The 25,078-nt window shown below is 36.0% G+C and overlaps 1 protein-coding gene across 5 annotated transcripts in view; it reads left to right on the top strand.

Moving 5' to 3' along the window:
- SEPTIN7 (septin 7) overlaps positions 1-25,078 on the top strand; it is a 98,370-nt gene that overhangs the window by 46,909 nt on the left and 26,383 nt on the right. For all 5 annotated transcript variants that reach the window (XM_025291178.2, XM_025291176.2, XM_025291179.2 and 2 more), the window contains 3 exons: positions 8,057-8,163; positions 20,778-20,878; positions 21,699-21,833. In XM_025291178.2, the coding sequence (XP_025146963.1) occupies positions 8,057-8,163; positions 20,778-20,878; positions 21,699-21,833 (343 nt within the window). The remainder of the gene's footprint in view (positions 1-8,056; positions 8,164-20,777; positions 20,879-21,698; positions 21,834-25,078) is intronic.

Raw genomic sequence — 25,078 nt, 5'->3', positions numbered from 1 at the left:
GTGATCACACCATCGTGATTATCTGGGTCGTGAAGACCTTTTTTGTACAGTTCTTCTGTGTATTCCTGCCACCTCTTCTTAATATCTTCTGCTTCTGTTAGGTCCATACCATTTCTGTCCTTTATCGAGCCCTTTATCGAGCAAATGCATAATAACATTTGCATGAAATGTTCCCTGGGTATCTCTAATTTTCTTGAAGAGATCTCTAGTCTTTCCTGTTCTGTTTTTTTCCTCTTTCTTTGCATTAATCACTGAGGAAGGCTTTCTTATCTCTCCTTGCTATTCTTTGGAACTCTGCATTCAGATGCTTATATCTTTCCTTTTCTCCTTTGCTTTTTGCTTCTCTTCTTTTCACAGCTATTTGTAAGGCCTCCCCAGACAGCCATTTTGCTTTTTTGCATTTCTTTTCCATGGGGATGGGAGGCATTTAATGAGTGACAGAATAAACAATGACTGTCATAGATAATTTTTCCCCACCTTCTTGTTGGTGTTTATATTAATGTAGTTAGTTGATGAAATTGAAAAGTAGTATTGGCCATTTTGTATCTAGGTTACTGGGCATTTAGTGGAATTATGCTTAATTCTGACATTAAGATAGGTTGAATACTTGAAATGCTTTAGTACTTCAGAATTTTCTGCCCTGAGCTCTGTATTTTTATTTTGCTTTTAGTAATAAAATAATTTAACCAATGATGATTGCACAACGTTGTGAATACAGAAAAACCACTGAGTTGTACACTTTAAAATAGTGCATTTTTGTTATATGAATTTTATTTCAAAGAACTAATTTAGCCAAAGCAGAGAAAGTTTTAGGGAGAAAAAACTCACTCACTATTTAGATTTTTGTATTCCTTCTAGGGGTCAGCTACATATTTTAAAAAGTGCTTTTGTAATAAAGTTAATGAGTTTCATTGTAGAAATTGGGATAAGCAGAAAAGCAAAATGAAAATAAATATTACCATAATCTGTCATCCAGTGGTAACTCTTAAGCATAGAAACATACAGTGTTTTTGTTTGTATGTATCTGTAATGTCTGTAAGACATCACAATCTGTAATTACAATCTGTAGTTGTCTTATAAAATTTAGCAGTAAATTATGATCATCTTTTAATAATAGACATTTTTTGATAATCTAGCTATGGTTGAGTTGTAGATTTCATTGGCTTTGTAGGTTGGGTATACCAAAATTTGCCTTGTTGTTCAGTATCAATATAGTTAGAGTAAACATGGTTGTAATTATATCTGTCCTTGAATTTTTATTTACTTCTTTAGGATAAAACTTTGTAAGTTTGAATTGGTATTTTTTTATGAAGGCTTATGAGTTGTTTTAAGGGTTTTACTATTAATACCAAATTGACCTAAGATAGATTGTATACCAGTTTGCACACTAACCAGGTGTTGATAGCATACTGCCATCAGTGGATATTACAGTGTTTCTTTGCCAATTTAATACCTAAAAATTGATGTCTTATTTTCTTTCTACATAGTATTGTTGCTGGTTAACTTTTTAATTATTTCTGTTTATCTTTGGTTTTATAAATCATATATTCTAGATTAATTTTAAAAGCTATATTCCTTTTTTTCCTTATATAGATGCTCTAAGGGTATTGTTGTTGTGGTTGTGGTTTGGTATTGACTCTGTCAGAATTTTTCTTGTGTCATGTTATATATTAACCTGATTTTTATATTGTCTGTGTAGTCTTTTTTTTCTTTTGGCTTGTGTCTTTGATACCTGCCTGCTTGATTCAGTCTTATTAGGGATTCCACTGTATATAAGTATATAGACTAAGGTTTACTTTTTTTATTTTGCAATTTAGATTCATGTAAATTTTTTTGATATGAGATGTGAGACAGGAATTTGATGTTTATTTTACCTTATTTTTTAAATGGTTAATTAGTCTTCCTAAAACCATTTATTACAAGCTGAAACATATATGTGTTTCGTTGGTTCTCTTACTCAATCTTTGGTTTAGTTCATTCTAGTTCTTCCTATATAAATACTACATTACATTATTATAGTTATAAATTACAGTAATTATCAGTAATTATGTTGTTTCTTCTATGAGAAGATCACTGGAGTTTAATGCTTATTTAGGGAGATAGACATAGAAGTAAACAATATGTAAAATAATTATACTGTATTATTTTCTAGGAAGGAAGTAAACGTGGTGGGATCTGTTTAGGGCCTCAGTAAGATGCACCTCCCAGAAAGGAGACTTTTCCGTAATCATACTTGAAACTTGTGAAAATTAAGAAATACTAAAAAATGAAATGATTTACCAGCAAGAGATAATTATCATTAACATTTTGCTGTGTTTATCCTCAATGTTTTACTTTTAACAGCTGCATTTTTCCAGCTGTGACTATATCAGATTTTAGACTCTCATTTGACTTTTGAATGATTTGTGTGTTTAATTTTGTAAGAACGCTGCAGTAAAAATTTTAGAGAATGGAAATTTTGGTCAACATTTTAACTGAGATGTTTAATGACTACATTGTATTCTAATTTGTGACTGAATATATGATAGTTTTTATAGCTTATTTCTCCATTAATGGACTTTTAAGTTTGTTTTTACCCTTGTTACAAATGACAGGGCAATGGACATCTTTAAGCACATAGGACTTGTGTATATATATTGGGAGCAGAGGGCAGTATCACTGTTTAAAGTCCCTGAAGTTGGATTTTTGCATCAAAGTGTTTGAATATTTTTTGGCTCTGGAAACATTAGCAAATTATTTTCTTAAAAGCTTGTGCTACTAAATATTTTTTTTAAAGATAAAATAAATTTTTCCTGAATTTTAAGAGATTTATGGTATGTTGAGGATATCCCACTCCATGTATGCTCTAACTGTTACAGATGCTTAATGGGAAAATGTAAAGATAGGTGAAAACACTGTAAGGGAATATAGTGAAAGTGAAGTCACTCAGTCGTGTCCGACTCTTTGCGACCCCGTGGACTGCAGCCCGCCAGGCTCCTCTGTCCATGGGATTCCCCAGGCAAGAATACTGGAGTGGGTTGCCATTTCCTTCTCCAGAAGATCTTCCAGACCCAGGAATCGAACCCAGGTCTCCCGCATTGCAGGCAGACGCAGGCAGACACTTTAACCTCTGAGCCACCAGGAAGCCCAAGAGAGAAGGGAATATAGTAGAGAAGAACAAAAGTCCAAGTTAACTACACTGCGAATCATTAAAGTGATATTATCCACCTTACCTGCCTCCTGAGAAACCTGTATGTTGGTTAAGATGCAACACTTAGAACCAGACATGGAACAACCAACTGGTTCCAAATTGGGCAAGGAATACGTCAAGGTTGTATATTGTCATCTTGCCTATTTGACTTATATGCAAAGTACTTCATAAGAAGTGCCGGGCTGGATGAAGCTCAAGCTGGAATCAAGATTGCTGGGAGAAATATCAATAACCTCAGATATACAGATGATATCACCCTAATGGCAGAAAGTGAAGAGGAGCTAAGAGCCTCTTGATGAAGATGAAAGAGGTGAAAAAGCTACTTAAAACTCAACATTTCAGAAAACTAAGATCATGACCTCTGGTCGTATCACATCATGGCAAATAGGGAAAAAATGGAAAAAGTTTACAGACTTATTTTCTTGAGCTCCAAATTCACTGCAGATGGTGACTGCAGCCATGAAATTAAAAGACGCTTGCTCCTTGGAAGAAAAGCTATGACAAACCTAGACAGCATATATTAAAAAGCAGAAATAACACTTAGCCGACAAAGGTCCGTCTAGTCAAAACTATGGTTTTTCCAGTAGTCACGTATGGATGTGAGAGTTGGACCATAAAAAATGCTGAGCGCCGAAGAATTGATGCTTTTAAACTGTAGTGTTGGAGAATAGTCTTGAGAGTCTCCTGGACTGCAAGGAGATCCAGCCAGTCCATCCTAAAGGAAATCAGTCCTGAATATTCATTGGAAGGACAGATGGTGAAGCTGAAACTCCAATACTTTGGCCACCTGACGTGAAGAACTGATTCACTGGAAAAGACCCTGATGTTGGGAAAGATTAAGCGCAGAAGGAGAAAGGGGAGACAGAATGAGATAGTTGGATTGCATCATCAACTCAATGGACATGCATTTGAGCAAATTCCAGAAGATAGTGAAGACAGGGACGCCTTGCATGCTGCAGACCATGGGTGGCAAAGAGTTACTTAACAACTCAACAACAACAAAGATACTAAAGATTATGGAGCTGACTTTTTAAGGGGAAAATAGGGGTGACTGGGGCTTCCCCGGTGGCTCATCAGTGAAGAATCTGCCTGCAATGCAGGAGACGCAGGAGATGTGGGTTTGATTTCTGGGTCAGAAAGATCCCCTGGAGGAAGAAATAGCAACTCACTAGAGTATTCTTGCCTGGAGAATCCCATGGACAGAGGAGCCTGGTGGGCTACAGTCCATAGGGTTGAAAAGTGTCAAACACAACTGAGTTTGGGTTCACTGACTGAGCTTCCTGAAATACAATTGAGATTTTTATCATTTATATTCTGAGGAGAGATTGTGTATTTGGATTTTCAGAGAGGTTGTTAATTCAGCTAAAAATTGAGAACTATAGGTACAAAGTATTTTGCATAATTGAAAGTGTGTGATACTGATTTATTGTGATTCTTGTGCTGAGATAATGTTTTAATTAATTTTGTAACATTTGTAAAGACAAAAATTACAAGTACAGTACACAGGTTTTTGCCCTCTGTAACATTTGCAATGCACAATGCCTCTTTGCCACTTAAATACTTGTGTATTTCTCTTCCTCAAGGATCTTCTACTGCATAGCCATTAATATACCATCAAAATCAGAAAACAGCAAATGTATGTTTGTATACATACATATATAGAGAAAGTGAAAGTGTTAGTCTCTCATTTGTGTCCAGCTCTTTGCAACCCCATGAGCTATAGCCTGCCAAGCTCCTCTATCCATGGAATTCTCCAGGCAAGTATACTGGAGTGGATAGCCATTCCTTTCTGCAGGGAATCTTCCCAACCCAGGGATTGAACTCGGTCTCCTGTATTGCAGTCAGATTCTTTACTGTCTGAGCCACCAGGAACTGCTGCTGCTAATCACTTCAGTCGTGTTCGACTCTGTGCGACCCCACAGATGGCAGCCCACCAGGCTTCCCTGTCCCTGGGATTCTCCAGGCAAGAACACTGGAGTGGGTTGCCATTTCCTCCTCCAATGCATGAAAGTGAAAAGTGAAAGTGAAGTCGCCCAGTCGTGTCCGACTCTAGCAACCCCATGGACTGCAGCCCATCAGGCTCCTCCATCCATGGGATTCTCCAGGCAAGAGTACTGGAGTGGGGTGCCATTGCCTTCTCCGAGCCACCAGGAAAGCCCTACATATATATGGACACAAAAACATAAATACTTTTGTATCTATAGTGTATCTGCATCTATTATATTTGTTGAAAATCATCAAGTTTACACTAGTATCTCCAGTTTCAGTTCATTATCACAGCATATGTTTACTTTTTTAAAAAAATTGAATTATAGTTGCTGTACAATATTATATAAGTTATAGGTATACAATATAGTGATTCATTGGAGAAGGCAATGGCACCCCACTCCAGTACTCTTGCCTGGAGAATCCCATGGACGAAGGAGCCTAGCGGGCTGCAGTCCATGGGGTCGCTCAGAGTCAGACACGACTAAGCGACTTCACTTTCACTTTTCACTTTCATGCACTGGAGAAGGAAATGGCAACCCACTCCAGTGTTCTTGCCTGGAGAATCCCAGGGACGGGGGAGCCTGGTGGGCTGCCGTCTGTGGGGTTGCACAGAGTCGGGCACGACTGAAGTGACGAAGCAGCAGCATAGTGATTCATAATTTTTTGACTGTGCTTATTTGATCAGTTTTCCTGTATGAAACTTATCTTCCGTCCAGGCTTTTCTCTTCCTCCCTGTGGTGGAGTATCGCTACTCACCCCTCTCAAGTGCTGTGACACCCTGTGGCAAGCCACTCTTCACGTCTTCCTCATCGTTTTTGAGTTCAGACCTTCTCCCAGACTCCTTGGGAAGCGGTCTTTATCTTGTAGACGCCTATTAGCCTGCCCTGGGCCACTGTGTCTTCCCTCCAGCATGTTCACCTGATGTCCTCAGCCTCAGATAATGATTTCTGGACCGAATTTTTAGGAAGAAAGTGGAAGGGAAAGAGCTGAAATAAGTTTGAAGGGTTTAAAAACTAATGTTTAACTGTTACAGAGTTAACTGGCATATGAATAAGAGAAATTATTTTTTTATTCTTATGTAACACAGGTTAAAAAAATTGATAAAATTGTAGTTTGGGGCTGCCATAGGAAAAAAGTGACTAAAAGGAGATAAAAGTGTGGAAAAAATTTAGTTTGGAAATGAAACTTACTTGCAGAGGTGTATAGCGTTTCAGTGGTTACATTTACATGTATTTTGACAAACAGAGTTTGTAAAAACTTTGAATGGCCTCCAAATTTATTAATGGTTGAAACTAATAGATTAATATTTAGAAGGGAGAAAGCTTTAGATTTTGGGGCTCTGTTCTTCCTCTACCCAGAACTCTCAAGTAAGTGGATGATATGAAGATGTTTTCTTCATTAAGCCCAAATAATAACTTCTTGACTCTTTACATGGCACACTAAATGTGTACTACTGAAACACTTATTAAGTTAAATTGTAGTTAGTAGTGTGTATTACCCTAGAAATGCCTTTGAGAATTGAAGTAGTCATTTTCATTTTTATATCATTGGCTTAGTCCATAACTCCTAGTACTTTACTGCTCATCAGTGTATGTCACCTAAATTACTGATCATTCAATTAAAATCTGTTCTCAGGACTATGATAGAAATACCATGGAAATCTCATTTTATGTTATCACTGTAAATGTTACCACCTGTAACAAAATTAACAATTCATAGTCTTCTATCATAAAAATTTGAGTTAGTTAAGAATGAACCACCAATCATGTCACACTCTTGATTCCTTGGTATCCACTCGGATATTTTGACAAAATCTTTACTTTTTATGATTCACATATTTTAAAACTAGCTGTTTCCCTGTAGATGAAAACTCTTTATTTTCGTTAGTGAATGCTAGCCACAGTTGAATATTAGAGGGAAAAGTTTAATCCTTCCCCCACCATATGAAAGACTGATAGTATTCATAAAAAACTTGTGATATCAGTTATATAGGATAAAGATGCCTATTAAACTAACTGAACTACTAGCAACTGGTGCCATATTAATTGATAATTATTATATGATTGTTAATTTATTTTGACTTTATATTACATATATTCTAAAGTTGTTGATGTTTTAGTAAAAATTAGCTGTACATTTGATATGGTCTCTTAGACTTGACATGAAGGGTTAGAGAAGAGTATGTGAATCTTAGTGGAAATCGTTTTACCTCCCTCCTTTTTCAGTTTAGACAGAAGCATTTTTATAAAAAGTATATAGAAATATGAAAAGTATGACTTTTTGGAATCTAGTTTATAGAATATACTTAAATTGATTGGTATATGGGTAAATTAGAAGTGGGTTTTTTTTTTGTGGTTTGCTTTTAGCATACATTGTGATTAATTTTTCTTGTTTTTTTGTCAGCAGACCTCTTACTTTTTTGTACTTACCTGATTTCTTGCCTTGGTCATTCATTAATTGTCTGTAATAAGCATTTGTACTTCTGTTATGCTTTATTGCACTGAAGCAGCAATATATAATCCAAGTGGGATGTTTCCTTCATGACTTTATCTCTAGGAATATATCACTGTTTAAAAAAAAACTGATGACTATTGTATCAGGTACATTACTTTTTTTTTTAACATTACTTTTAAAAAACAGATTGTAGAATTATGAAGCTAAAAATCCTTTCCAAATACGAGTCTGACTTGATAGGTAAGAAAATTAGGGCTAAGAACTTACTGTAATAGGGAGTCTTTATAGTGTATTTTGTAATGTCACTTGCTTGTCCTCCAAGAAGTAATTGGATGAAAGCAAGTTTGATTATAACACTGGTTGAATATTTAAGCTTGATAAGTTGACGGAGTTTTAACAGATTTCCCGCTTTGTTTCTTTTAGGTGAATCTGGACTGGGAAAGTCAACATTAATCAACTCATTATTCCTCACAGATTTGTATTCTCCAGAGTATCCAGGTCCTTCCCATAGAATAAAAAAGACTGTACAGGTATGTGTATTGTTAATTGATGATAAGATGGGGTAATATTAACAGATACAAAACACAGTCTATAAATTATTTTTTATAGATACTTTGTTATACAGTCCATCTGTTTTGTTACAAATGTGGTTAAGATCTCTATTAATATGTTCTCTGTGTTATTGTTTTTTTAGTCTCTTAAGTCATGTCCAGTTCTGGAGACCCCATAGATGGTAACCTGCCAGGCTCCTCTGTCCATGGGATTTCCCAGGCAATAATACTGGAGTGGGTTGCCATTTCTTATGCCAAGGGATCTTCCTGACCTAGGGAGCCGATAACCTGCGTCTCCTGCATTGGCAGGTGGATTCTTTATTACTGAGCCACCTGTACTTCCCCACAAAACATATTCTGTGACTTGTATTATATGTAGGTAGATTTCAAATTTGACCTTAGTCAGTGTAAAGTGTTAGTAAACATGGTTGTTGTTGAAAAAGAGAGAGAGTGATTGATTGAGAAGTGCATGTAATTAGAGGGACTTTCTTGATTTAGAACCTTATGAATTTGTCTTAAGGATCCTCCTAGAGATTTTACTGTGATACAGTAAATGATAACATTCAGAGTTGCGCTGCAATATGGTAACTACTTGCCATATGTAGCTATTTAAGTTTAAATGAGTTAAAAGTCATTGAAGCAAAAAAATTCTGTTTCTCAGTTGCACTGGGTACATTTCGAAGAGTAATATGTGACAAGAAGCTACCATTTGGAGCAGTGCAGATTATTTCCACCATTGCAGAAAATTCTGATGGACAGGGTACAGAAAACATGACTTGTGTCAAAGCCATTAGTATTTGTTTTAGTGAGTGGCATGATACTACATGATAGTTAAATGGCAGTAGCAATTTGTTAATACTTTAAGCCATGTGTGGTCTAATTTAGTACTTCTCAATCTTTAATGTGCATTCAGATCATCTGAGGAGCTCGTTAAACTTAGTTCCTGTTCTAGTAAGTCTGAAGTGAGCTGAGATTCAATCCAAGGTGATGCTAATGCTGCTAGCAAAGTGCTAGACTCTCTAGTCCTAGTGATATGTTGTCCAGGACAATAGCTGGTAGCCACATGTGGCTATTGAGGTCTTAAAATGTGAGATGTCTATGTTAAGATGCAAGTATAAAATATACCCCAGATTTTGAAGTCTTAGTTTGTTAACAACAACAACAACAACAACATTATTTTATTTAAATTTTTCTATTGATTACATTTTATAATAATGATTAATTGGTTATATTGGGTTAAGTAAAATTCATTAATTTCATCTGTTGCTACTTTCTAAAGTGGCTACTGAAATTTTTAAAATTATTTATGTAGTTCACATTACATTTTTGTTAGGCAGCACTGCTCTAAACTATTGATTGAAAGATTTGTTGGTAGATTGATGCAGAAATACACAGCACATAAGCAGAAAAGGAGTGGAGTGAACAGTTCTAGCAGAAGCATGTCTTATTGAGGCAGTGACGCTGGAGCTGGGTATTTTGTTTCTTCTTTTTAAAGTTTTCTCTGTTTCAGGAATTTTTAAAATATCCTTTATGGAGTTTGAGATTTCAAATTACCTGCAAAAAAAATGTGTTCTAAAAACTTGATACTATACTTTATTGCGTATTTATTTTGTGATATATTGGATATTTTAACCCTAAGCAAGAAGATAAACTTTAAATTTTCTTAATTTAAATATTTAAATCCAGAATTAGTAACTGCTGCTGCGAAGTCACTTCAGTCGTGTCCGACTCTGTGCGACCCCACAGACAGCCGCCCACCAGGCTCCCCCGTCCCTGGGATTTGCCAGGCAAGAGTACTGGAGTGGGGTGCCATTGCCTTCTCTGGACTTAGTAACTAAGTTATATAGAAATGTTAAGGAAACCCCACAGTGTAGCTTCCTAAGTTCAGGCATATTTAGTGTAAAATGTCTGTTAAATATTAATGGTCATATATCTACCAAAGGTGTTCTTGGCTGTTAATGCTGGTGAGGAAATTTTCTGAGTCCTTTTTGTAGTTTTTAGCACCTGGCATAATGCAAGGTCGACATTAATAATAAAACAACACTTAGTGAATCATTAACATCTTCCAGGTACTATTCCAAACACTTTAGATGCCTTTATTTAATTCCTGCAGTAACTTTTTTGGGTAAATGGTGTTATTATCCCTCTTTTACAGATGTGGAAATTGGGGCACAGAGATGATGATGTACCTGAGGATCATGTAGTTAGCGTACCAGAACTAGGATACAAATCTAAGCACTATGGTTTAGTCTGTATTTTATAAAACTATGCTATCTCTATACTTTAGAAACTTAATAAGTATTAGTTTAGTAGATTAACAAGTTCTTAATAAATGGATTAACTTTACTTTTTAATGATGTTTGGTCCAGAAAATTGTCATTTTTCTTTTATTTATATTTCCTTTTCCTTGAAAAATCTTATGTATGGAGATAGATTTTCCAGTTAGGCAGTTTAGACAAACTGAATTGATCAGTGAGGTTATTTCTTCATAGTTATGTAATATATGAGTTTAGTTTTAAAAAATGGGAAATTAGGTCATAAGGTAAAAAATGGAATTAAGTCTTAAGGCTGATCTGTCTGATGCTGCTGCTAAGTCACGTCAGTCGTGTCCGACTCTGCGACCCCATAGATGGCAGCCCACCAGGCTCCCCCGTCCCTGGGATTCTCCAGGCAAGAACACTGGAGTGGGGTGCCATTTCCTTCTCCAGTAAATGAAAGTGAAAAGTGAAAGTGAAGTTGCTCAGTTGTGTCCGACTCTTTGCGACCCCCTCCGTTCATGGGATTTCCCAGGCAAGAGTACTGGAATGGGGTGCCATTGCCTTCTCCTATCTGATGCTACCTAGTAAGGAATACCTAGTGTTGTTTTGTTTTTACTTTTAAATGGTACACACATGATGTTCATTATTGCTTATTATATTTGAATTTTCAAGCTGGACTCTGGAGGGTATTGACTGACCATTATGTACTAGGTTTGAAATTCCAGTAAACTTCTTGGTGGATGATGGAAGCCAATTAATCATAAAAGTTTCATACCTTACCATGTTTTATTTTATTTTATTTAAACAAAATAGGCAAGTTGACAGTATTTTTAGCTCTTTGGATTCACCCAGTACAGTGATTTTTGCTAGTGTCTGAACAGATGAAGTGTATTGGCACTTGCAGTCTAAGGAATTCAACACAGGGAAATCTAGTTTAACATACTTTGCAACAAAGTATTTGGTCAAACAAGGAGAGTTGAGTTTACCCCCATCCCTCCTCCCCCTCCCCACCCCTACCTGCCCGGTGCCCTTAACCTAGTTCTTATACTTTTGGCTTTTCCTGCTTTGGCCAAAACAACCTCTTTCCTGTCCTTTGAGCAGGCCGATCTCTTCCACTCTAGGGGCCTTCCACTTTGTTTCTCTGCTTGCAGTGGTTTTCCTTGGGATATCCTCATGGCTTGTGTCCTAATTTTCATCAGTTCTCTGCTTAAAAGTTACTTTCTTAATGAAGCCTTTCTTGACCACTCTATAAACTCTGTAAGGGTAGGGACTCCTTTTTATTCAACCCTTAACAAGCTAAGTTTCTAGCACGGCATCTGTTACATGTTAGCATCCAATATTTGTTGACTGACTGAACAATTTTTTAAAATTTGTTTAAGGATCTTTGAAGTTTTGTTTCTACTTTTTTTTTTGGTCTGTGAAATTTTATAAAACACTATCGTAGATTAAGTGGAATGATTTCAAATTTGAGAATCTTTGAAATTTCAAATTTGATCTTTTTTTGAAATTTTGTTGATTATTTTTGTCTTAAGCAGAATTTTTTTGCATTTAATTTTTAAGTTGCTGTGTAGTTTGTATACTAAAAGGGCACAAATTTAAGCATAGAACTTGGTGAGTTTTCTATAAATATTCATATATCTGGGTTTCCCTGGTGGCCAGTGGTAAAGAATCTGCCTGCCGAAGTAGGAGACATGGGTGTGATTCCTGCAGAAGGAAATGATGACCCACTTCAGTTCAGTATTCTTACCTGGGAAATCCCGTGGACAGAGGAGCCTGGTGGGTCACAGTCCATGGAGTCGCAAAAAGTTGGACACAACTTAGTGACTAAACAACAGCAGCAATTCATATATCCAAGTAACCACTTCCCAGATTAAGATACAGTATTTTTCTAGGAACCTGGAAGGCTTCCTTGTGTCTCCTCTCACTCAGTATTACACCCACTCCCATTTATAAACACCTTTCTGACATCTCCATAGATTAATTTTGTCTGTTCTTGAACTTCATTTAGATATATTGTTAAGTCTGGTTTCTTTCACTGAGGATTATGTGTGTGGTATTTATTCATGTTGTGTAGCTGTAGTTCTTTTCATTGTTGTATAATATTCTACTATATGACTACATCACAGCCTGTCCTCTTCATTGTAGATAAGCATATGGGTTTTCAGTTTTTGACTGACATAAATGTTCTTGTATATATCTTTTGATGGACATAAGTACTCATTTCTGTTGTGTATGTGTGTGTACGTGCACCTGTGTGTATACATAAAGACATTTCATTTTTTCCCTTTGATTTCTTATAAGATTGAACATGTCTTTTATACTCATAAATTGTTCAAATTTCATGAAGTGTTTTGACCAACTCAATATTTCCTATTTTTTCCTTCTTGAGATTTGCAGATGTTTCTTATCGAGATAGCAGTCCCTTACATTTCAGTTACTGCAGGTAGTTTCTCCTAGGCTGGTATCTGTTAAAAGATGGGAGAAGCTCTCAATTTGTCAGAATTCTATTTATATTAGTTTGTCTCCAGAATAATGCTGGCTTAAACTCACTTTACCTTAAGGTAACACTTCAAAGGTATCCTCTTCTGTTGTAAATGTTTTCCCAGCTCTCCCTTTTTTGAAAACAAAGGCATAATTAGACTAAGGCTATCTCTAGTAACATTTTTAAGACAAAGGCCTGTATACCACTATTAAATCTCCTCCTTGTACCAAAAGTGAGACCTTTAACATTTGAGAACTAGATTGATCCTTATTAAAATCCCAGAGAAGTCCTCTTTCCTGATGTACCATGGAAGTATTCCTTGATATACTGGAAACAAGATGAAGGTCATCTTAACTCTTTTCTCTACTTACCTAGGAGAGAACATGATGTATTCCTAGTCATTCAGTTGTTAGAGAGTAGAATGTAATTTTCTTTTACAGTTGAGTGGTTTTTCACCAAGCTCAATAATCTAGTAGATGATCTGCTCTTGGGAGCTCTTAAATTCTCTCAGTGAAGAGTAATCCAGGAAAAACATACAATCCTGAGTTTCAAAAAACAAATGTCTGCAATTTCCCTGACCTGAAGGCTTTCTGGAACACTTCCAACTGTCAAAAAGAAGAAGAGAAGTAACATCCTGTGATGTGGCCAAATAGGGAGTGAAACTTCTATAAAGACCACAATCTCATAATCTCTCCGAGCATTATTTGTTTACAAGAGGCTTGTATCTTAAAGAAGAAATTCCTTCACATTCACAGTCTTGGGAGAAGGGAGAAACTATCTACTCTGAGCAGACAAATGATTCTGTTTCCAGTGGTTCCGATCTGAGTGAACTTTTCATTAATAGATAGAAGGCATCTGAGATTAATTCTCAACATCCTGTCTTTGGCCTTAGAAACCTAAGCTGTGTACTTCCAAATGTAAGCTGACATTCTGGTCCTGTAGTTCTTTATACCAGTCTTCTCAAAGTACACTGTGCTTCACAATCACTTGGAAGCCTTGCTCAGTCTGTCAAGTCCCCCTCCCCATATTTGAGGCAGAGCCCAAAGAATTTGGCATTTTTTTTAAGTTTCCAAGCTATTCAACTGCCAGTCTGGGTACTATACTTTGTGGACCACTCCTTGTGTTTCTGGCCTGCTGTGGACTGATTTCATCCTATCTTTGTCAAAGAAAGTAAGAGAGTGAACTGTTTTTCCTGAGTTCTTCCAGAATATTTCTAATTGAATGAAATGGCACCATGTTACTTTCACTTTCATTCATACATGTATTTTCCCAATAGACTGATTAAAGTTATAGAAAAAATTTGAACACTTAAGCTCTATTTCATATTCTAATCTCAAACATAGATGCTTAGATTAACAGTTTTCAAGAAAAATATTAATACAATGTTATATACATGGTAGCAAGTTTTATGATCTTATATTTGAAAATTTTTATATCATATTTCATTTCAGCAAAAGTTTGCCAGCTATCTCCTAGGGAAAGGAGATAGTTGGTAACCTTCCTAGGGAAAGACCGTCCTTTATTCTGAGACTAAATCCATTTCAGTTTCTTTTGTGAAATAACAGTGCTAGATTTGTTTTTTCTTTCTGATTTTTTTTTTTTTTTGAAAAATTTTATTTTTTTTATTTGGCTTTGCCAGGTCTTAGTTGGAGCATGTGGGATCTAGTTCCCCAGCCAGGGATTGAACCCAGGCCTTTTACATTAGGAGTGTGGAGTCTTAGCCACTGGACCACCAGGGAAGTCCTTTTTATTTTTTTTCCCCCAGACTTTTAGTTGGCAGCCTTATGTTGGTCATCTTTAAAACTTTTCTTGGTTTATGAAGTTTAATAAATCACTATTTTAGATTATATGGGTACAAAAGTTTTGGAGGTGAGAAGAAGTGAAAACAATGAATCCTATCCCTAAGATAACTTCTTATGACTCCTTGAAACATCTTTATAAAGTCCAGTTAGGAAACTCTGCTGTTAATGTTGGTCAAGTTTTGATAATTTTTTTGAAGCAGTCATACACAGAGCAGGTATTTGAATACTTGTCTTTTACCAGGTTTGGGGGCTACAAGGATGATGGACATATGAGTTCTCAAGATTGTCACAGTCATGTGATGGATATAGCAAACAGTCATGATATAGTGAGAAAGATGTTGCTCTAGGGTGGTATAGAGGTGACTTTGGCAAGGTGTATTTTAGTGAAATCATAGGAATAGGGGGCAGGATGACAGTGAGTTGGGAAGTGACTTTGTGAGTCAGTGAAGATGGAAATAGCTATGAAGGAAGGGATGAGAGGGAATACCTAGAGGTCCAGTGTAGGGGACAGAGACAATGGTTTGGTTTTTATTTCTAAAATAGACCTGAAAATGTTTGTATCCTATGGAGAATCAGATCCTAAGAGATGAGAGATTGAAGATATAGGGGAACTAGTCTAAATAGTTGTCAAGATGACTTTGAAATGGAAGTTGGTCAAATCCCCACCATAGATTGAGAAATTAGTCTCAGGGAAAAAAGAAATCTATTCCACTAAACAGGAGAGAACATTCAAAAAAGCTTCAGAAAAATTGGGGATGCTCTTGAGAACCCTCCTACACTGTTGGTGAGAATGTGAATTGGTGCAGCTACTATGGAGAACACTGTGGAGCTTCCTTTAAAACAGGTACCATATCATCCAGCAGTCCCGTTCCTTAGCATATATCTGGAGAAAACTCAAATTCAAAAGGACAGATGCACCCCAGTGTTCATGGCAGCACTGTGTACAATTATCAAGACATGGAAGTAACTTAAATTCCACTGACAGATGGATAAAGAAGATTGTGTGTGTGTGTGTGTGTGTGTGTGTGTGCCTGTGCGTAATAGAGTATTACTTTTCAGCAGCAGATATTACACTAAGTGAAGTAAGTCAGGAGAATGACAAATACCATATGATATCACTTAATATGTGAAATCTAAAAACATGATACAAATGAATTTTATTCATAAAACAGAAGCAGACTCATAGAAAACAAACTTATGGTTACCAAAGGGGAAAGGAGGGGGGATTAATTAGGAATTTGGGATTAACACATACATACCACATTATATATATGGATGTGAAACTTGGACTGTGAAGAAAGCTGAGCGCCAAAGAATTGATGCTTTTGAACTGTGGTGTTGGAGAAGACTCTTGAGAGTCCCTTGGACTGTAAGGAGATCCAACCAGTCCATCCTAAAGGAGATCAGTCCTGGGTGTTCATTGGAAGGACTGATGCTAAAGCTGAAACTCCAATACTTTGGCCTCCTCATGCGAAGAGTTGACCCTGATGCTGGGAGGGATTGGGGGCAGGAGGAGAAGGGGACAACGGAGGATTAGATGGCTGAATGGCATCACCGACTTGATGGACATGAATTTGAATGAACTCTGGGAGTTGGTGATGGACAGAGAGGCCTGGCGTGCTGTGATCATGGGGTCGCAAAGAGTTGGACACGACTGAGCGACTGAACTGAACTGAACCACATTATATAAAATAGATAAGCAACAAGGACCTACTATATAGCTCAGGGAGCTATATTCAATATCTTGTAATAACTTAAAATGGAAAAAGAACTGAAAAAGAATGTATATATCCATTTGAATGTAAATAAAAAGGATTGTATATTTACATACTTTGCCATGCAACTGAAACATTGTAAGTCACCTGTACTTGAGTTTAAAAAAATTAAAAAATAAATAGCAGCAACAAATTGGGGATGTTCTTGTCTTCCAGTGAAGATCAAGTACTTTGCTGAGCCTGGTGGCAAAGATTGTAAGGTAGAGGTTGTGTGCATGTGTGCGTGCTCAGACACTTCAGTCATGTCCAGCTCTTTGTGACCCTGTGGACTATAGCCCACCAGGCATCTCTGTTCATGGGATTCTCCAGGCAAGAAGACTGGAGTGGGTTGCCAATCCCTTCCTCCAGGGGATCTTCCTGACCCAGGGACTGAACCCACAATAGTCTCCTGCACTGCAGGCAGGTTCTTTATCTGCTGAGCCACCTGGGAAGCCCCAAGATAGAACTTGGGAAGAGTCATACTAGAAGAGACATGAGGTGAAGGAGCAAATAAAAAGATTATCAGATGACCTGGAAATTCCTGTCAGAGTTGAAGTTTATGAAATTTATGGAAGAGTATCTTAGCTGGAAAGGAAAAGAAAGGATTTGGGAGGGGTTTGCTAATAGAAAATGAAAGGACATGGGAATTAAGATTTCAGTGTAAGGAGAGAGGGGAATGAGGTATATAGTGGTTCAGAGAGTAGAAAGCAGAATTAGTGTTTGGATCAAGTTTCTTCTTAGTTCGTTTTCAGTCTTGGTGAGAAGGAAGTAGTCTTTAAGCATAACTATTCTGTTGGTCATTGCCTCTGTAAGTATCTTATTGAACATAATGAAGTATATATGATGATGCTTGTCTTTTGAGTTATTAAATAATCTAGAATAGATTTTGTGTTTGAGCCAAGTGGAATATTGCAGACTGTTCAAGTTTCTACTAGTTGAGTCTGCAGGGCTTTGGCTGTAATGTCATCTCCTGAGCAAGTATAGGTGAAGGTAAGCTCTTGACAGAAAATTTTAGCCCTCTCCTCAAATGTTAATATAGTTATAATACTTTATCTTAAAAAATGACTCAAACATTAAGTTAGAAAAGTGTAGTGTGTTTAATAGTCTTTCAGAAATGGAAGAAGTGAAGCTGTATGAACAGTGAAAGTTTGACTTTTTCTCAGATTGAAAAACTGTAAATATTAGAAAAAGTGTGAGTTTCTGGAATCTAGGAATCCAAAATAGCCCTTAATTATTATACATAAACAATATAATAGGCTTTAATTTTATTTTTCAGAGAAAACCTCATTTGAAAGTGCCCTTGATTCATTCATTCCTTTGGTATTAAATTATGTGTTTAATCTTTGAGAACTCTTGAGTGATGCCATAAAATATGCTGATGTGACCTGCTTAAGTAAAGTGCATGGGAAAGTGGCCATTTGGAATAGATTTCTTAAGAAAAGTTTGAAATTCCTGGACTTGGACTAATTTGTTTACCATGGATCCCATGAGGATACTTGCAAAACCAGATGATAGGATACAGTTGGATCCTGTGAATGGCACTAGTTTACAGTTGTTTTCTGGATTTCTTCCATATGTTGCTGTCTTCTATGTATTTGACCATGTATGGATACACAGAATTTCATAGGCCAAAGAAGAAAAGAAGCTTCCGTATGAAAAGCAGATCTTCATTTGTATTATCACTCCAATAAACAATTAAGTTGTTGAACTAATTTTTTTTTAAACAAAGAAGCAAAAATCTTAAAATTTAAGCTGTTGTGGTGTGTGATTAGTATACAGCCTAGTACTAGAGGTAGAAATGTTCTTTGTTTGGTAATGAGAGAACCAGAAATGGTTTGGAGTAAAATCAGGAGATGATTCATGTAGAACAGTTAGATTTTTACATCAGTTCTAATACATGATACTGTGTCATTTAAAATAATTTTTGAGAATTTTTAGGTGAAGGGATGGTTACTTTGGATATTTCTGCTTCAGTGACAGTTACCATAAATGGATAACTTATTTTTATGAAGGAGATGGAGGCAAATGAGATATATATTGAGATCTGTTAGATTTGAATAGATTGTTCTTTTTTAAAGAATTAAAATATAATTGACATATAACCAGATTGTCCTTTTTAACTATAGACAACTACTAGATATATAGAATGTGAATTTCTAAGCCACATGAAGTAATATCACTCAATTTTTTTTAGTTTTGATAATCTACACTGATGAGTCTGATTATTTCCACAGTTATTTTGCCTCCCTCATATTATTAGAGTAACTCAATATCAGACAGACCGTATTATCTTAGCTGTGTGGTATGAAACAGTATTCTCCCAAGCAGTGTGCAACCATCGTTGATATTGAAGGTGACCAGAAAATATTAGAACCTGTATCTATTGATGTTTAACTTTTTTAATTTACAGAGAAATTGACACTTCCTGCTGTTTAATGTTCAGATAACCAATTTTATATGTTTGGTAGATAAATAAATGTACTTACATTTGGGATATCTAAAATTTTCACTGACAGTTTACATTAGGGTCAAAGCAATTTAAAAACCATTGGTCTAAAAGATAAGAACTTTGTCTCTTATTTGTCTAAAAGATTGGAAGCCTTTCTGTGAATATGCATGTCCAAATTTCAGTTTCAGCAAGTTTCTTTTTTGATAATGCTCTTTTAACAAAATAATTTCTGATTGCTATCAATCTTCACTATCGAATTCAGTAGTCACTAAGCCACATGTGGATTGGGAGGATCCCCTGGAGAAGGAAATGGCAATCCACTCCAGTATTCTTGCTTGGAAAAACCCATGGACAGAGGAGCCTGGCAGGCTACAGTCCATGGGGTCACCAAAGAGTCAGACATGACTTAGTGACTAAACAACAACAACAACAACAACAACAAAGCCACGTGTAGCTGTTTCAGTTTAAGTTAAATAAAATTGAACATTCAGTTCCTCAGTTGCTCTAGTCAGATTTCAAGAACTTGTTGCTTGCATGGGCAAGCAGCTAGTATGTATTGGATAGTGTAGATATAGAACCATTTCCATCATCTCAGAAAGTTCTATTGAGCAATGCTGCTATACACTTTTCGCTCAGCAGTCTTAGTTTCAGCTTTTCAGTCTCTTCATCCATCAGCTAGCATCTGTAAGAAAATGTCAGAGGGTAATGGAAAGACATCATCAATTTTTTTAACCTGTAAAGGTAAACCAAACTTTTCTTACCCAGAAATTAGTCGCTTTTCCTTTCCCAACTCTGTTAATCAACATGGATAGTTGAAATTGTTTTTCATGTGATTACATTTCCCTCTTAAAGTCTAGTAGTACTTAATTGGTACCTTCCTATGGCATGTAACATTCAAAGTTTAATTCGTGCCTGTTAAGTTAGCCTGTCAACATACTTGGAACCTCTAGTCTTACTAAACACTATATATAAATTAAATGAAAGCCTATCTTTTTCTGGAAGAATGATTCTCCTTTTCTGTTTGAATGAATGTTTGCTTTAAGCAGCATATGTCCAAGATGAATGATTTTTACATTCTAAAACGGAATTTGGGGTTACAGAATATCTTAGATTGTAGGAAGAACTGCTGTTACTGTTTAATTCCAATTCCCTTTCTTAAATAGAACATTTTTACAAACTCTAAAGAGAACTGAAGATTTTAATCAGAGTTAGTAGGATTTTACCCTACCAGAATGCATTTTTTTTCAATGCCTGGATTTTGCTGATTGCTTTGACCTGAATGGACAATAACACATTCGAGAAGAAAGTTGGCTCTTAGGTCATGATGTAAACACAAGTGTAAATAATTACAGCCATGCTGAGAAAGATTTGGAAATGGTAATAAGTTCACTTGAGTAATTGGTTGGGACCAAAGTAGATGGAGATAATCCAGAAAACATTTACTGCAAATGGTAGATTAAATGTACTTTTGATAAATCATATTTGATCTCTGTGAATTACTTGATCATTGAAGCACATTGTTAATTTGTATTATTAGATGTGCATTTTTGTTGTTTAAGTTTTATATGGCTTTAGTAATTAATAATATTTTATCAGTTCCTATTTTCCTTCTCTATACCAACTATGAGCCGTAAACCCATTATTTATATATATACTTTTCTTTTAAATAACCTGGACACTCAATATCTATAGTAATTGATTCTAAAGAAAGTGGCTGGGTGGGTAGATGTACTTTATAAAAAACTTCCTATTTAGTTTTGATTAACACTCGTCTCCCTACATCTTACCTTGTAGGAAACCACAGATATAATGTATGTTATTAATATCTGTACACAATGACTCTTACAGGTGGAACAATCCAAAGTTTTAATCAAAGAAGGTGGTGTTCAGTTGCTGCTCACAATAGTCGATACCCCAGGATTTGGAGATGCAGTGGACAATAGTAATTGGTAAGAAGGGTTTGTCCCTACTGCTTTCCATTGCATTTGGGAATAGGGCTGGTTAGATTTTTTTTAACATTTTAAATCTTCTCACCTATGGTTAACTGAAATTTAAGTAATATGGTTTGGGTTCATATATCAACTTTGCCACTTACTTGTCATTATTGCTTAACTTCTTTGAACTGATTTCCTTTTCTATAAAATGATGATAACACTTTTCATAGAATTATTTTGAAGATAGACTCTAAAACATAGATAAAAGAATTCTCATTTTTATAAGAAACTTTTCATTCTCTGCTATTAATTTTATCTGTTTTCTGTCACACCCTAATTTAAATATGATTTTAGACCTTCAGTTTTTCTGTAAGTTGTAAGTGAAGAAAACATCCATGACTTTCTATTTGGAAATAAGATATTAGGAGCTTATAAAAATATTTTAATTTTTCTTTTGAGTTCTGCATTATTTTTGAAGTAAATTTCTTCAACTTTTGAAATACCTAAATAAATTCATCATGAGGCTTCTGTGTTTAATCTTTTCATTTGAAATCTAAAACTCTTTAGATGTAATTTTTCATGTTGTAAAGTGTGTTTTTTGTTATTTAATCACTTAGTTATGTCTGACTCTTTAGTGACCCTATGGACAGTCTGCCAGGCTCCTCTGTCCATAGAATTTCCCAGGCAAGAATACTGGAATGGGTTGCCATTTTCTTCTCCAGAAGGTCTTCCTGACCAAGGGATCTTGGTGGATTCTTCACCACTGAGCCATCTGGGAAGCACCATTCATAAGTGGAATCTCAAGTTAATTATTTTATTTATTTGCATTCTACAGCTGGCAGCCTGTTATCGACTACATTGATAGTAAGTTCGAGGACTACCTAAATGCAGAATCTAGAGTGAACAGACGTCAGATGCCTGATAACAGAGTGCAGTGTTGTTTATACTTCATTGCTCCTTCAGGACATGGGTAAATGCCTGAATACTTCTGATAACCTTTTTGTTGTTTTATTATTACTCATCTTTGGGTGCATGTGTTAGTAATCCTCATCTCTGTGGAGTATGTTTAACTATACAACTTGTGAAGTTCCAAATTCCATATACAAATGATTTATAAAAAATGTAAGTCCTAGCCACGCTAAAAATGATTTTACTTCTTAGTTTCTCATGTGTAAGACTGTGCTTCATGGAGAGGAATGTTGTTTTCATCATGGTTTGGTGTCTCAATGTGGCTAATTTAGCTTTCTTGTTGACCAGTCTGCCACAGATTGAACAATCAAATAAGGAGAAGCAGCCATAACGATTAGCTTAGACATATTCTAAGAAACTCCAAAGATACTGTTTATTATACATCTGGTAGAGAACATTGCAAAAAAACTTAAATACCAAGGTTTTAATGTGCTATTTCTTTCTTCACTAAATCTGTTTTACTAATCTATTTCACCTTAGCTGTCACAGTCAAATTATTTAAGTATCCTATCATCAGTACTAACCTTCTACTTATTAGGAGTTAAAATTAAGATCTGAGTATTTAGACATGTATCTGATTGGATTGTTTGTTTGTATGGCCAGCCTCTACTCCTGTTTTGGTCGTTTGTGTTTCTTTGTCATTTTGAGGAGATAATGCGTGTCATTGTCAACTGCGGATGTTTGTACTTACTCTTCTTTAAAGTGAAAGTGAAGTTGCTCAGTCGTGACTGACTCTTTGCCACCCTATGAACTGTAGCCTACTAGGCTTCTCCGTCCAGGGATTTTCCAGGCAAGAGTACTGAAATGGGCTGCCATTTCCTTCTCCAGGGGATCTTCCTGACCCAGGGATCAAACCCGAGTCTCCCACATTTCAGGAAGACGCTTTACCATCCAAGCCACCTGGGAAGCCCTCTTCTTTAGTCTTTGGTTAAATGACTCAGGATAACTCCGCCCCCTGATGATTGTAACTCCACCATCTCTCCACCAAAAGGGACTGGACTGTTTCATAGCATTAGACTAAATAGTATTGTCATCTAACACCAAAATAACAGTAGTATAAACCAGTTCCTTTAAGTAAAAGTCGCTTAATCGTGTCTGACTCTTTCTGACCCCATGGACTATAGAGTCCATGGAGTTTTCCAGGCCACAATACTGGAGTGGGTACCTTTTCCCTTCTCCAGGGGATCTTCCCAACCCAGGAATCAAACCCAGGTCTCCTGCATTGCGGGCAGATTCTTTACCAGCTGAGCCACAACGGAAGCCCAGGAATACTGAAGTGGATAGCTTATCCCTTCTCCAGCAGATCGTCCCAACCCAGGAATTGAACTGGATTCTCTTGCATTGCAGGCAGATTCTTTACCAACTGAGCTATCAGGGAAGCCCACTTTCAACAGCGTGCCTTTCTCTTTTGTTTTCTGCTTTCTTCTTTACCTTTTGCCTAGATAGGCCAGTGCCCATTATCACCATCTTGGTTGAGCAGAAAGCCTTAATTTTAAAGTTTACCATTTTTGCACTATCTGATTGTAGTGGTGCAACTGTTTCTTTTTCATTTCTAATATTCTTCTATAGTATTCTCAGAAAATTATATATTTAAAGCCCAAAATTGACTTATCTACTTAAAAGCAAAAAAAAAAAAAAAAAAAACTCAAAATATCATACTGTATAGTTTTTTTCTGAGAACTTGTTAGTTTCTTCTTGAATTTTCATGTGTGTGTGTATATATATATGTGTATATATATATATATCATTCTAATATGACTTGTTAGGGGTATTTCCTGAAAGCCAGCAAAGTAAAATCTTAACCTGTAGTTAGGTCAATAGAAATTTGTCAGTTTATATCCACTTTTTATTATTTTAGATCTTTTGGACTCTCTCCAACATGTAGTAATTCTCATGAAATCACATTTCTCTTATCCCCTGAGGGAAAATATAGTCCTTAAAATTGCATGGGAAATAAAATTTTTTTTAAAGAAAAAATTTTGATATTATGTGTAGTGGCTTGGGACCATTTCTTGTTTGTCACAAGGGATGAGAGTTCCAGATTTTAATTTCTTAGTATAACAACGTGCTTTTGAGTAGTTTGTCAGCTTAACTATTTTTAGAAATGGAACAAAGTTTTGCCCACTGATATATGCTGCTGCGGATTAAGTGACATAATATGACATTGAGTTTTCTGTAAAGAGTTCAAAATTCCATGCTCACTAGAGTGAAATTCCAGGCAGCATAGTAGAGGAATTATGACCGTTCTACCTGGGTAGTCCCTGGATTCCCTTTTTAGAGGTTCTGTTTTTGGAGTATTATATATTGGTCCAGCAGTGTATTTTCTGTGTCCCTTTCCTCACCAGGTGTCATCACTGAACAAAGGGTTAATTTGTGATTTCAGCTGTTGTTGCTTCATTTCCTTTGTTCAGTGGTTGGTAACTGACTTGGAACTTGAATTTTTAAATGGTGTTTTTACAAACCTTTGGAATTTTTATTGCCACTTTGAAAAAAGTGTTAGTTTTATATAGATTTTTTTTCCCTTAGAAATGTGTATACGTATGTATGTTTAATAAATATTTGTCATTTGCCCTCTATTCATTTTACTTATTTTGTTGTAGGCTTTGAGGTGTTACATAGTTTTTTCTCTTTGTGTTTCATCGCTCAGTCGTGTCCAACTCTGCGACCCCATGGACTGTAGCTCCTTTGTCCCTGGGATTTCCCAGGCAAGAATGTGGAGTGGGTTTCCATTTCCTTCTCCAGGGTATCTTCCTGACCCAGGGATCGAACCTGGGTCTCCTGCATTGCAAGTGGATTGTTCAGTGTCTGAGTCACCAGGGAAGGGTTTATCTTTTAGAAATTCTATAAAGGAGTTTCCTTTGTGTTAAAAAAAAAAAAAAAAAACTTAAAAATTAGATTTCTTGGAAAACATGATCTGAAATAAAATTAAATGGACAGAGGAAAAATTTCAACCAGTATGTAATCTCTTGTGAAATAAGTGTTTTCTGTTGGCATTTTGTAAGCTTTTAAAATTTGTATTCTAGTTTAAAAGGGCAGAGGGTTTTATCAGGGCTTTTATAAAGGTTATATCTAAAGTTTAATTTTGTAAAAACTGTTTTAATATTCTTCAACCCTGTCATTTTATGTTTGAGAAGTTGACTTCCCTGATTTCCTTGCCATGGCTATTTTCAAGTATCTTCCTCTTGGAAAATTGAAATAATAAATGTTCTGTAAATGTTGTTTTACTTTAAGTATAAAATCTTGTTA

This window comes from Bubalus bubalis, chromosome 8 (genome assembly GCF_019923935.1).
Source record: "Bubalus bubalis isolate 160015118507 breed Murrah chromosome 8, NDDB_SH_1, whole genome shotgun sequence".
NCBI classification, from domain to species: Eukaryota; Metazoa; Chordata; class Mammalia; order Artiodactyla; family Bovidae; genus Bubalus; species Bubalus bubalis.
The sequence above is the reverse complement of the archived record's forward strand: the minus strand, read 5'-3'. Positions and strand labels throughout refer to the sequence as shown.